This window comes from Sus scrofa, chromosome 9 (assembly GCF_000003025.6).
Source record: "Sus scrofa isolate TJ Tabasco breed Duroc chromosome 9, Sscrofa11.1, whole genome shotgun sequence".
Classification (NCBI taxonomy): domain Eukaryota; kingdom Metazoa; phylum Chordata; class Mammalia; order Artiodactyla; family Suidae; genus Sus; species Sus scrofa.
Window position 1 is genome coordinate 33,758,577 of NC_010451.4, and position 12,394 is coordinate 33,770,970.

At 34.1% G+C, this 12,394-nt stretch overlaps 1 protein-coding gene across 1 annotated transcript in view; it reads left to right on the forward strand.

The window, feature by feature from the left end:
- The window catches only part of DYNC2H1 (dynein cytoplasmic 2 heavy chain 1), a 319,035-nt gene that overhangs the window by 37,657 nt on the left and 268,984 nt on the right, over positions 1–12,394 (forward strand). The window contains 8 exon segments of the mRNA XM_021062717.1: positions 1,636–1,751; positions 4,858–4,985; positions 7,990–8,139; positions 9,500–9,705; positions 10,671–10,826; positions 10,936–10,991; positions 10,994–11,049; positions 11,614–11,784. Of these exon segments, the coding sequence (XP_020918376.1) occupies positions 1,636–1,751; positions 4,858–4,985; positions 7,990–8,139; positions 9,500–9,705; positions 10,671–10,826; positions 10,936–10,991; positions 10,994–11,049; positions 11,614–11,784 (1,039 nt within the window).

Here is a 12,394-nt window from a genome sequence, read left to right on the forward strand (position 1 = left end):
AAGCACAATGACAAGTGCTGTCATTATTTGATGACGTTAGTACACAAGCTTACAAAATTTGGATCATTCCATTTTCTGCTATTTTTATTTAAACTAATTATTAGTTTTTCACCATATTATTACCTGGTCCTAAAAAATATGATTTTTTTTTTACCACACTCGTGGCATGTGGAAGTTCCTGGGCCAGACAGGGATCACACTATGCCACAGCAGTGAGCCAGCCATTGCAGTGACAATGCCCAATCCTTAACCCACTGCACCACAAAAGAACGCCTAGATTTTATTTTATTTTATTTTATTTATTTTATTAATTTAATTTAATTTAATTTTATTGTCTTTTTAGGGCCGCACCCACGCATATGGAGATTCCCAGGCTAAGGGTAGAATTGGAGCTGTATCTGCTGGCCTGCGCCATAGCCACAGCCCTGTGGGATCCAAGCCTCGTCTGCGACCTACACCACAGCTCACAGAAATGCCAGATCCTTAACCCACTGAGCAAGGCCTGGGATCGAGCCCATGTCCTCATGGATACTAGTCAGGTTCATTAACCACTCAGCCACAGTGGAAACTCCAAAGAACTCCTGATTTTGAATTGTATGGCTGTATAATAATTTATTTAGCCATTCCTATTTTTAGCTTATTTCTAATTTTTCACTATTATAATTAATACTTTGATGAAGATATATAAATCTTGGAGACTTCCCTGAAAATTTCTTTAGGATAAATTCTGAGAGTGAAGTTACTAAGATAAAAGAATATACCTATATTAAAATTATTTGATGTATATCGCTAAATTGCTGTTTGCCAAAGTTGCATTATTTTGTACTTTGACCAGCAGTTCTAAAGAGTTCTGTTTATCCATGTGATTGAAAATATAAATTAACAATTCACTGCATTTTTATAAATTAGGCAGGTATAAAATGGTATTTTATTATTTTGTTTTAGTGACTTAATAAAGTATATTCACTTTCTGTCTTTATTTTCTTTCCCCTATCATAATTGTTGGTTTATTAACTATAAGATAGTGATTTTATTTTATAAATCTTTAAATAAGTGCATTTTATACCGTGACAAGCAAAGGATGTAAACATTTAAATATATTCATGTTGATAGCTTAGAAATTCATAATGTACTACATTTTTTGTGTGTTCTTTTTAGGGCTGTATATGGAGGTTCCCAGGCTGGGGGTCTAATTGGAGCTACAGCTGCAGCCTATGCCACAGCCACAGCAATGCCAGATCTGAGCTGTCTCTGCAGCCTACACCACAGCTCACAGCAACGCCTGATCCTTAACCCACTGAGTGAGGCCAGGGATTGAACCCACAACCTCATAGTTCCTAGTCGGATTCCTTTCTGCTCTGTCATGACGGGAACTCCCATAATGTGCTGCTTTTTAAAAAACTGAAGCATTGCATGATTAAAAACTGTAGTATTATGATAAAATCATTGTTTAATGACAAACTTCATAATAGTATGTGTAAGGCATTTTTGCTGGGTAAAATCAAAATGTTTTTTAAAGATCGCAGTAATACTTTTGGGTGATTTTGAAGAATGTATTACATAAAATCGTATTATAATCACTTTTTTCTTTAATTACTCTGTTTCATGTCAAATATGTCCATTGTCATTTTTCAGTTCCGTCAAGGTAGATTGTTTAAATATAAACTGTAACCCTGTGAAGACAGTAATTGATGATCTCATCCAGAAGTTATTTGACATGCTTGTTCTTTCTTTGAAGAAGTCCATCCAGGGTAAAGACAGTTTTTGATTTTTATAGTTATGAAATATGAATCTCAATTATGATTATGTCACTGAGAAAAATAGGTAATTCTGGTATAATGCATTTCTCCTTATCTCTTCAAATGACTACAGGCATACCTCAGAGATACTGAGGGTGGGTCCCAGACCACCTCAATAAAGAGAATATTGTGATAAAGTAAATCATATGAATTTTTTGCTTTCTCAGTGATTATAAAAGTTATCTTCACATATACTGTAGTCTTTTAAGTGTCAGTAAGCATTATGTCAAATAAGCAGTATATATATCTTAACTAGAAAATATTTTATAACTAAAAAATTCTAACCACCCATCTGAGCTTTCAGTGGGTCATAATCTTTCTTCTGGCAGAGGGTCTTGCCTTGATGTTTATGTCTACTACTGATCAGATTGGTGGTTGCTGAAGGTTGGGGTGGCTGTGGAAATTTCTTAAATTGAATGTCAGTCAATGGAGTGTGCTGCATTCACTTTCTTAAATTGAACATCAGTCAGTGAAGTGTGCTGCATTGATTGACTCTTTGTAAAATGCTGTTTGGTAGCATTTTACTCAGCAGTCAATCTCCTCAAACCCTGCCCTTGCTTCATTAACTTTGGTATAATGAAGGTATGTATGTAATATTGTAAGTCCTTTCCTGTCATTTCAACAATCTTCACAGCATCTTTGCTAGGACTAGATTCTCAGAATTACAAGTAACCAGTTTCTTTGCTTATCTGTAAGGAGTATCTCCTTAGAGCTCAAAGTTTTATTATGAGATTGCAGCAATTCATTTTGTATCTTCAGGCTACATCTCTAATTCTAGTTCTCTTGCTGTTTTCATCACATCTTTAGTTACTTCCTCCAGTGAAGTCTTGAATCCCTCAAAATCATCCCTGAGCATTGGAATCAACTTCTTACTCCTACCTTAATATCATTAACATTGATATTTTGACCTCTTCCCCTGAGTCATGAATGTTCTTAATGGCATCTAAGGTAGTGAATCCTTTCCATTAGGTCTTCAGTTTATTTTGCCCAGACCCATCAGAGGAACCACTGTCTCTGGCAGCTATACACTTACGAAATGTATTTCTTAAAAAGTAAGACTTGGAGTTCCTTTTGCGGCTCAGCAGAAATGAACCCAACTGGTATCCATGAGGATGCAGGTTTGATCCCTGGCCCCAGTGGGTTAAGGATCTGGTGTTGCCATGAGCCGTGGTGTAGATCACATGTGTGGCTCAGATGCCGCATTGCTGTGGCTGTGATATAGGCCAACAACTGCAGCTCCAATTCGACCCCTAGCCTGGAAATTTCCATATGCCGCAGATGTGGCCCTAACAAAAAGAAAAAAACTAAGACTTGAATGTTGTAATTATTTCTTGATCCACGGTCTGCAGAATGGATGTTGCGTCAACAGGTGTGAAGACAACATGAATCTCCTTCCTTGTACATCTCTGTCAGAGCTCCTGGGTGGCCAGGTGCATTGTCAATAAGCAGTTATATTTTAAAAGCAACCTTTTATTCTGAGCAACAGGTCTCAATGGTAGACTTAACTAATCAGTAAAATATGTTGTAAACAAGTGTGCTGTCTTCAGGCTTTGTTGTTTCATTGATAGAGCACAGGCAGGATAGATTGAAAGTAATTCTTAAGTGCCTTAGGATTTTTGAAATTGTAAATGAACATTGGCTTCAACTTAAAGTCACCAGCAGCATTAGCCTCTAACAAAACAGTCAGCCTGTCTTTTGAGGCTTCGAATGCAGGTATTGACTTCTTGCCTCTAGATATGAAAGATTGTATCACCTTTTATTTTTTTTTATTTTTTTTTTATCGTATCACCTTTTAATAGAAGGCTGCTTCATCTACACTGAAAATCTTTTGTTTGCTAGAGTAACTTTCATTAATTATCTTAGCTAGATCTTTTGGATAACTCGCTTCAGCTTTTATATCAGTACTTGCTGCTTCGCCTTGTACTCTAATGTTATAAAGATGGCTTCTTTCTTTAAATCTCATGAACTGGCCTATGTTGGCTTCAAACTTTTCTTCTGCAACTTCCTCACCTCTCTCAGACTTCATAGAATTGAAGAAAGTTGGGGCTTTCTCTTGCTTAGGCTTTGGCTTAAGGGACTGTTTTGGGCTGGTTCGATCTTCTATCCAGCCCACTAAAACTTTCTCCATATCAACAGTAAGTCTTTTGTTTTCTTAGTCGCTTGCTTGTTCACTGGATTAGCACATTTAATTTGCTTTAAGAACTTTTCCTTTGGCTACTATATTGGTGCAAGGGGTTTGCTTTCCAGCCTGTCTAATCTTTAGACATGCCTTCTTCACTAAGCTTAATTATTTCTAGCTTTTGATTTAGAGTGAGAGAAACGTGACTTTTTCTTTTACTTGAACATTTAGAGGCTACTTTAGGGTTATTAATTGGCCCAATTTCAATATTATTGTTTCTTAGGGAATAGGGAGATGTATCAGTCAGAATATATACAACATTTATTGGTTAAATTCACTGTCTTACATGGGCATGATTAATGGCGCCCCAAACAATTATAATATTAACATCAAAGATCACTGATTATAGATCACCATAACAAATATAATAATAATGAAAAAGTTTGAAATATTGTGCGAATTACGAAAATATGACAAGAGACATGAAGTGAACAAATGCTTTTGGAAAAATGGCACTGTAAACTTGATCTGTACAAATTTGCCACAAACCTTCAATTTTTGAAAAATGCCTACAAATGCCTACAAATGTCTACAAAGTTCAATCAAGTGAGGCACTATAAAATGAGGTATGCCTGTACTATTTTCCAAAATATCAGTGTTTCTTTTTTCCTTTAAACTGATGTATTTTAGCATATTATTTAAAGACTAAAATATGTTACCAATTTTGAATAAAACTTGTTAAGAATCAGTGTATTTTAATTTTTTCTCAAAATTTAAAGATATAAAACAATTAGTTTCATTTTGATTAGTCTATATTTTGAATTTTATTTCATGGAAACAAATGAAAATTTAATATTTTACTGTATTTCGTATAATGGTTATGTAATTGAGTATTTCTGGAGTTAATAACATTTCCTATATTTCATTGTTACTATTCAGCTCATTTACATGAAATTGATACATTTGTTACTGAGGCTATGGAAATCTTAACAATTATGCCCCAGTCGGTGGAAGAGATAGGTAATGCAAATTTACAATATAGTAAGCTACAAGAACAGAAGCCAGAGGTGAGAATCATAAACTTATTTATTTATTTTGTACTGTACTAGAGATGTTTCTTTTGGGTAATCTTGTGTGATTTAGAAACATAATATAATTTCAATATTATAAAGAAGTCCATATAATCTAGTCTAATTGGTCAGTTCATGATTAGACTCTTGATGTTATGTTGGTATAATGAAACAGTAAGAGTAATGCTTATTATTGTTTTCAGAAGTATTTGTAGTCTTTTTTATGATATGGCTTATTAGGATAAAACCAAGCTTAGATAATTCATGCTGTTGATTCCAGGGTTGTACTTTTAGGGATGCTAACATATGAAGTTAGAGCTGAGTTAGGAATAGACACACACGCACACACACACACACAGTCACACTCTCACATAAGGTAGAAGAGCTCATAATTAGAGACAAATATTAAACAGTGGTAAAGATTCATAAAAATAGTATCCAGAAGGCATGAGCCTAGAATAAGTAAGCCAGAGTTTTATAGAATATATTATAGATGATCTTAGTTATGTTTAGATGAGTAAGAGAAATAATTCAAAGTAGAATACAGACTTTTATATGTTCCTATTATGGGATGGACTTAAAACTGTAAGATAGATTAGAGGTGAGTGAAATAATATGTCTTCATTGTGGAAGGAATTACAAACTTTAAAGGTATAAAGAGGGTTTAAAGACAAATAAAGTAATGTATTTGTCTATAGGATGAAGTAACTAAAGAAGGAATGACATTACAGGCTATGGTAATTAGCTTAATCAAAGAGGCATTCATTCATTAATTTATATGACAGGTACTTAGGGATCACCTGATACATTCCAGCTATCATATTAGGAGTTGTGGTTGTACCATATATGTGCTGTATCTCATGGAATTCAGATTTGTGTTTGTGTGTGTGTGAGCAAGAGAGAGAGAGACGGAGACAGAGACAGACAGAAATAGAGTGAGGGGAGCAAGAGGAGCTAGAGCAGTGAAAGAATGAGCATGCTCTAATGGGAGATGTTTCTACAGGCGGGTGATCATGGAGACCTTCTCGGATGACATCTAAACTGAGGTCTGAAAACTAAGGAACCAACCATTCTAAGATTTAGGGGGCAGAAAGAACAGCAGATACAAAGATCTTAAGGCAGAGAAGGAGCTTGGTATGCTCAAGGAAGAGATAGATATATATTGTCAAGAAAAGGAGTTATTAAGAAAGCCATATTTTTCAAGGAAAAAATGGTTTGAAGTGAAATTGAAGAGGTAGGCAAGGGCCAGATTATGAAGGTTCTTTTAGACAATCCTAAGTTTTAATTTTTTTCTAAGAGTAATAGAAAGTCCTTAGAGGAATTTAAGCGGGGAAGGGACATGGTGTCTTTAACATTTTGAGGCGATGACTGTGGCTGCTCTGTAGGGAATGAATTGGAGGAAGACCAAAGTAGCAGAGATTCCAGTAGTAGGATATTGCAATTGGAAGACAAGTGATGATTGAAGCTTGTACCATGTAGTAGCAGAGGATATGAGAAAGAGCTGGAGAGCTTGATGATGTATTTTAGAGTTACAAGCAAGGTTTTCTGATGCATTAAAAGTAGACGGGTGTTAAGGAAAGAGAAATAAACGTGTCCCCTAAGTTTTTGGCTTGGGCAGCTGGGAAGCTAAATGATGAGGACTGAGGAGGGAGTTTGGAGATTGGAAGTGGTTTGGATTGAGGTGCCATGTAGAATTTAGAGTAAAGGTAAAGATGGAATATATATTTGGAAGTCATCTATATATTCATGATATTTAAAGCCATAGGATTCAACAGTAGATATATAGTAGAGGATATAAGATTCAGGTTGAGCATTCCAGAATTTAGAGTTCAAGCATAGATGGAGGTAGCAAAGGAGATTTATAGTGAAGTGGGACAAAAGACATGAAGTGTATCATCAAAAACAAAAAGGAGAGAAGCAGATGTATGTTCAGAAGAATATGTGAAGCAGGACATAGCATGTGACCGTATAAAGAGCTGGTCAGAATCTAGGTCATGTGAGCCACATTAAGGATCTTAGGTTTGATTCTGTGGATACTAAAGAGTTGTTGGATTTAAGCAGCAAATTGTTACAGAATTGTGTCTCTCTGTTGGTTCATGGATTTGAAGAAGTAGGAATGCTTGCAGGTAGCCTTGGGAACTGTTGTAATGTTTTACAGGCTAAGTTCTTTTCACGTGTAGGAAATTAGAATCCTTTGTCTACTGTCTACTATTTTTACTCTGAGTTTCCTAGTATAACATGTTCTTGGTTCATTGTTTTTCTCTGTTTCTCAGGTGAAGCTGATTCTGCCCAGGAATTGCAAACTGGTCATTGAGATATATTTGAATTTTTGGATGTTTTTATGTTTGCACAGTGCTTTTTAAATACCGTTCAGTGGATTTGATTGCTTTGTTGAGTAGTAAAAGTACAGATATAAATTATAGGACACTTGTTTGTGGTGCTTTAAAGGCTTAGAAGCAGTTTGAGCAGTTTAATACTTATTGACTTATACCCAGACTGTTTAACAAACTTCCAATTATATATGATTCAGGACCTTTCAGGGAGAAACTGAATATAGGCCTTTGATTCTGCATCTTCAGTTGTCCCTTTCTTAAGCACCTTTTCTCCATGACTTTCTCTTCTCTATTAAGATAATTAGTTAACTTATGCTCTTAGATAATCACCAAGCATAGTTCTTTTAGAAGCCTCTTTAGCATTTTTTGAGTGGAACTTTTATAATATGAACTTTGGTTTGAACAGCTGTAGTATTGTCTTTAGTCACGGTTAAATTCAGTCTCATTGTACCACTTTCATTATCCTTTTTAACCTCTGATGTTCAAGTGCCTTAGCTGAGTTTGTATGTAATGAGTATTAGAAACATCATATCAAGGAATTTAACAAATTATTTAAAGGCAACAATCTTTATTTAAAAAAGCAAATCGTGATACAATTTAAAATAAATGGAATCTTAAGAAATTTGATAGAATCAATTGTTTTTCACGTGTTATATTTTAACCTTTAGATTTTGCCCTTATTTCAAGAAGCTGAAGATAAAAACAGACTTTTACGAACTGTAGCAGGTGGAGGTTTAGAAACAATTAGCAATCTGAAAGCTAAGTGGGATAAATTTGAGTTGATGATGGAAAGTCACCAACTTATGATTAAAGATCAGGTGAGAACCTTTCAGTCATTTTGTTAAAAAGGAAACAGTATTTTCTCACTTAAGATTCCTTGCTTATCTTTATTCCATTATAGCTCAGATTTATAAGAATTTTATATTGCTGATGAAATTGACCTCCCATAGTACTTCTAAATAGTAAAACACTTTGTATACATGATGATCATGTCATAATTTATCTTCAATTTCTACCACACCAGGAATGCATGTAATGTTATTTTCAGTCTTTCTTGTGAATAAATTTTTCACTTTCAATGTATGGTGTCTTTTATGAATATTATCTGGAAGTTGTATACATCTATTGCACTCAAATTCTATTGACCAGAACTTAGTCTTATGGCTGTTGCTGCATGAGAGCCTGGAAAATGCCCTGCTTTGTCAAGCAGCGGTATACTCAAAACAACTGGCAGTCACTGATCAAACATTTTTTTCACATTAATTTTGTTAATGTTTATGATGGCTGCTGTTAATTACATGAATGATTTTGTATGATGAGGTTTGCTATGTATCTCTTGTTATATAAGTTTATTTATTTATTTATTTATTTATTTATTTATTTATTTATTGTCATTTTGTCTTTCTAGGGCCTCACCCGTGGTATACGGAGGTTTCCAGGCTAGGGGTTCAATCGGAGCTGTAGCTGCTGGCCTATGGCACAGCCACAGCAACACCAGATCCAAGCCTTATCTGCAACCTTCACCACACCTCATGGTAATGTAGGATCCTTAGCCCACTGAGTGAGGCCAGGGATTGAACCTGTGTGCTAGTAAGATTTGTTTTCACTGAGCCATGATGGGAACTCCTATTTTTGAGTTTTTTTAATTGTACATGGAATCATAATTAAAAATAATCTTTTGAAAAGTTTATATTGATACTTTTTAATCTTTTTTTTTTTCTTTGTCTTTTTGCCTTTTCTAGGGCTGCTCCCTCTGCACATGGAGGTTCCCAGTCTAGAGGTCTAATTGGAGCTGTAGCTGCTGGCCTGTGCCAGAGCCACAGCAACGTGGGATCTGAGCCGCTCCTGCGACTTACACCACAGCTCATGACAATGCCAGATCCTCAACCCACTGAGCAAGGCCAGGGATCGAACCCGCAACCTCATGGTTCCTAGTCGGATTCGTTAACCACTGCACCACGACAGGAACTCCACTTTTTAATCTTTTTATTTTTTAACTTTTTTTAGGTTTTTATTTTTTCTATTATACTTGATATACATTGTTCTGTTGATTTCAGCTGTACAGCAAAGTGGGAATATTTTTTTGACCTTTAAATAGAAAACGTTAGAAATAAAAATGTGAATATAAAATAAGATTTTTACTTTGACTTAAATTATGTAAACTCTGTTGGCTTACAGATTGAAGTGATGAAAGGAAATGTGAAATCACGTCTTCAGGTCTATTATCAAGAACTGGAAAAATTTAAAGCTCGTTGGGACCAACTAAAGCCTGGTGATGATGTTATTGAAACTGGCCAGCAAAATGATCTTGATAAAAGTGCAAAGTCAATAAAAGAGAAAAAAATTGAGTTTGATGATCTTGAGGTCACAAGAAAAAAGCTGGTGTATGTTTTTTCTTTAAAACTGAAGTGTTCATTTTCAAAAAAAGTTTTATATTCACTTATTAAGCTAGTAATGTTCTTATATCTATGTCTTTTCTTATAAACTTTAGCAGTTTTAAAAGTACCAGTATAAAATGCCCAGGCTACTGCCTCCTTAGGAGTTGTCAAATTATATTAGGATTTTAAGAGAAAAGCAAATTTCTGGTTAGGTCTATAAATAGAAATAATACAAGTAATAATATGAAATTAAATAATAATGGAAAATTAAATTTAATTAAAAGTTAAATTAAGAAGGTGGAATACTTGCTTTCTGTGGTCTCATTGTATTTAAAAATATAACGTATAAAATTAATGGAAAATCACTTATAGAGCTTCTGAGAAAAAAATTAACTTAGCAAAATGATGACACTTCAAAGAAAAACATTTGTTTTATAATATAGAATTACAAGATATTAAATTTAATCATTGTTTTAGATTTGGTCTGTTTAGGTGAGTGAGTCCATAAATTAATTGCCTTCATAGCCGAATGGAGGTTTTAGTACCACAGTTATTAATTGGCATTACACTAGTTAGATAAAGAATATCTTATATTCTAGAAGCCATTTTGATTGAAAAGAATATTAATGGATAATAATATTGATCTATTCTCAGATCGATTCATAAATGTATACAATTCTTTATATATTTAGGAGATATATTCAATGTAATGATGTTTATCACCAATTTTCTTTTGACTCTTTGGGAAAAAATGCCTGTTAATGAATTTAGAAGAGCCCTTAGCTAGGTAGTTATAGTAGACTGTCATGTGAAGTACCATAGTCCCCCACTCACTACCTCCACTATCAGATACGTTCACATAAATATACACACAGGGAATGCAGTTAACTTATTAATTAGTTAAATTTATTGATATTTAACAGTTTCTCTTTTTCAAAAATCTAATGATATTTTGCTTCTCGTTGCTATAGTGATGACTGCCATCACTTTGGACTACAAGAGCCCAACTTCTCTTTAGCATATAGCATCTCTAAGGACATTGAGAGCTGTGCACAAATTTGGGCCCTTTATGAAGAGTTTCAACAAGGACTTCAAGAAATGGCCAATGAAGATTGGATTACTTTTCGGTTTGATTCATGAACAATATTTATATCCTAATAATTTTGTGGTGGTTTGGGGGATGTAAATTTGATATGTTTCTGGGGAAAAAAAAGATGTGTTTCTGGTATTTTACAGGACTAAGACCTATCTGTTTGAGGAATTTTTGATGAACTGGCATGACAGATTAAGAAAGTTGAAGAACATTCAGTAATGACAGTGAAATTACAATCAGAGATTGACAAATATAAAGTAAGATAGTTTTACTAATCCTACCATTTAAAAATCATGTTTGGAGCTTTTATATGTCTTCCTGTTATACAGTGACTGAACTGTAATTTTAGTTTATACATTTTTGTAATGATTCCATTACATGAAAAAAATAGAAAATATAGAGTAAACCATAGCAGCCGCTGGTGTTTCTGCTTCAATTTTAAAGAAGTTATAACTAAGAAATTTATGGTTAAAGTTATAATTTGAAGTGTTTGTAACTATATTGCTGTGACTTAGCAATTAGGATGTAGGTCATTTGGCTTATTTAGGATATAGGTCATATTCTACAACTATAAAAATAGAAATATTTTAGGTCATGTTTTAAAATATATAAAGCTACAAAGGGAAATTTGCAGCATGTATCCACAATAATGTTTAACAAAAAGCTTTATACAATTCTATTTGAGAATTTGATATTTTAAGATTGTTAAATAAGATAGAGTAATTCGGAATGTTATAGATAATAATAAAATTAAGTAACACCTTGCATTTTGCTAATATATATATGTACGTATGCCTTTTTCCCCCTCTTCTTTTTAACAGATTGCAGTTCCTATCTTGAAATATGTAAGAGGGGAGCATCTTTCTCCGGATCACTGGCTTGACCTTTTTCGTCTACTTGGCCTTCCTAGGGGAACTAGTCTAGAAAAGTTACTTTTTGGTGATCTGCTTAGAGTAGCAGATACAATTGTTGCCAAAGCTTCAGACCTTAAAGTAAGAATCACTTTTATAGGTATCTCATAGATCTGACCATTGTTAACATACAATTTTCCTTTATATCTTGTTTAAATAAAATAGCAAGTTAAATTTCTTTCTTTCCTTGAAGTAGTGACCAGGTTCCATTATTACAGTATTCTTTCATTAGTAATACATCTGAATCCATAGATGGGGGGTATAGAAACAATGTAATCCCCTTCTTAAGAGAGAAAACATATGAAATAAAGTGCCTTCTTTAAGAAGGGAGTCAGCTTTAATCAAAAAACAAATACAAATCTTTTTACATAAAATACATTTAAAATTATAGGATATGTTATAAAAAGAAGCTAAATGGTACAGAAATTCAGAGAACTAAATAAGGAATCACTCCACTAACAGGTTTAGCAAAGGTCTTTTGTAAAAGTAAGACTTGCACAATTATATCATAAATAGCAGACTTTATTTTCTATCTGCCCATTCAATGTAAAAATGAAAGGATTCTTTTTTTTTCTTGCTTTTTAGGGCCACTCCTGTGGCATGTGGAGGTTCCCAGGCTAGGGGTTGAATTGGAGCTGTAGCCACTGGCCTATGCCACAGCCACAGCAACACCAGATCTGAGCCACATCTG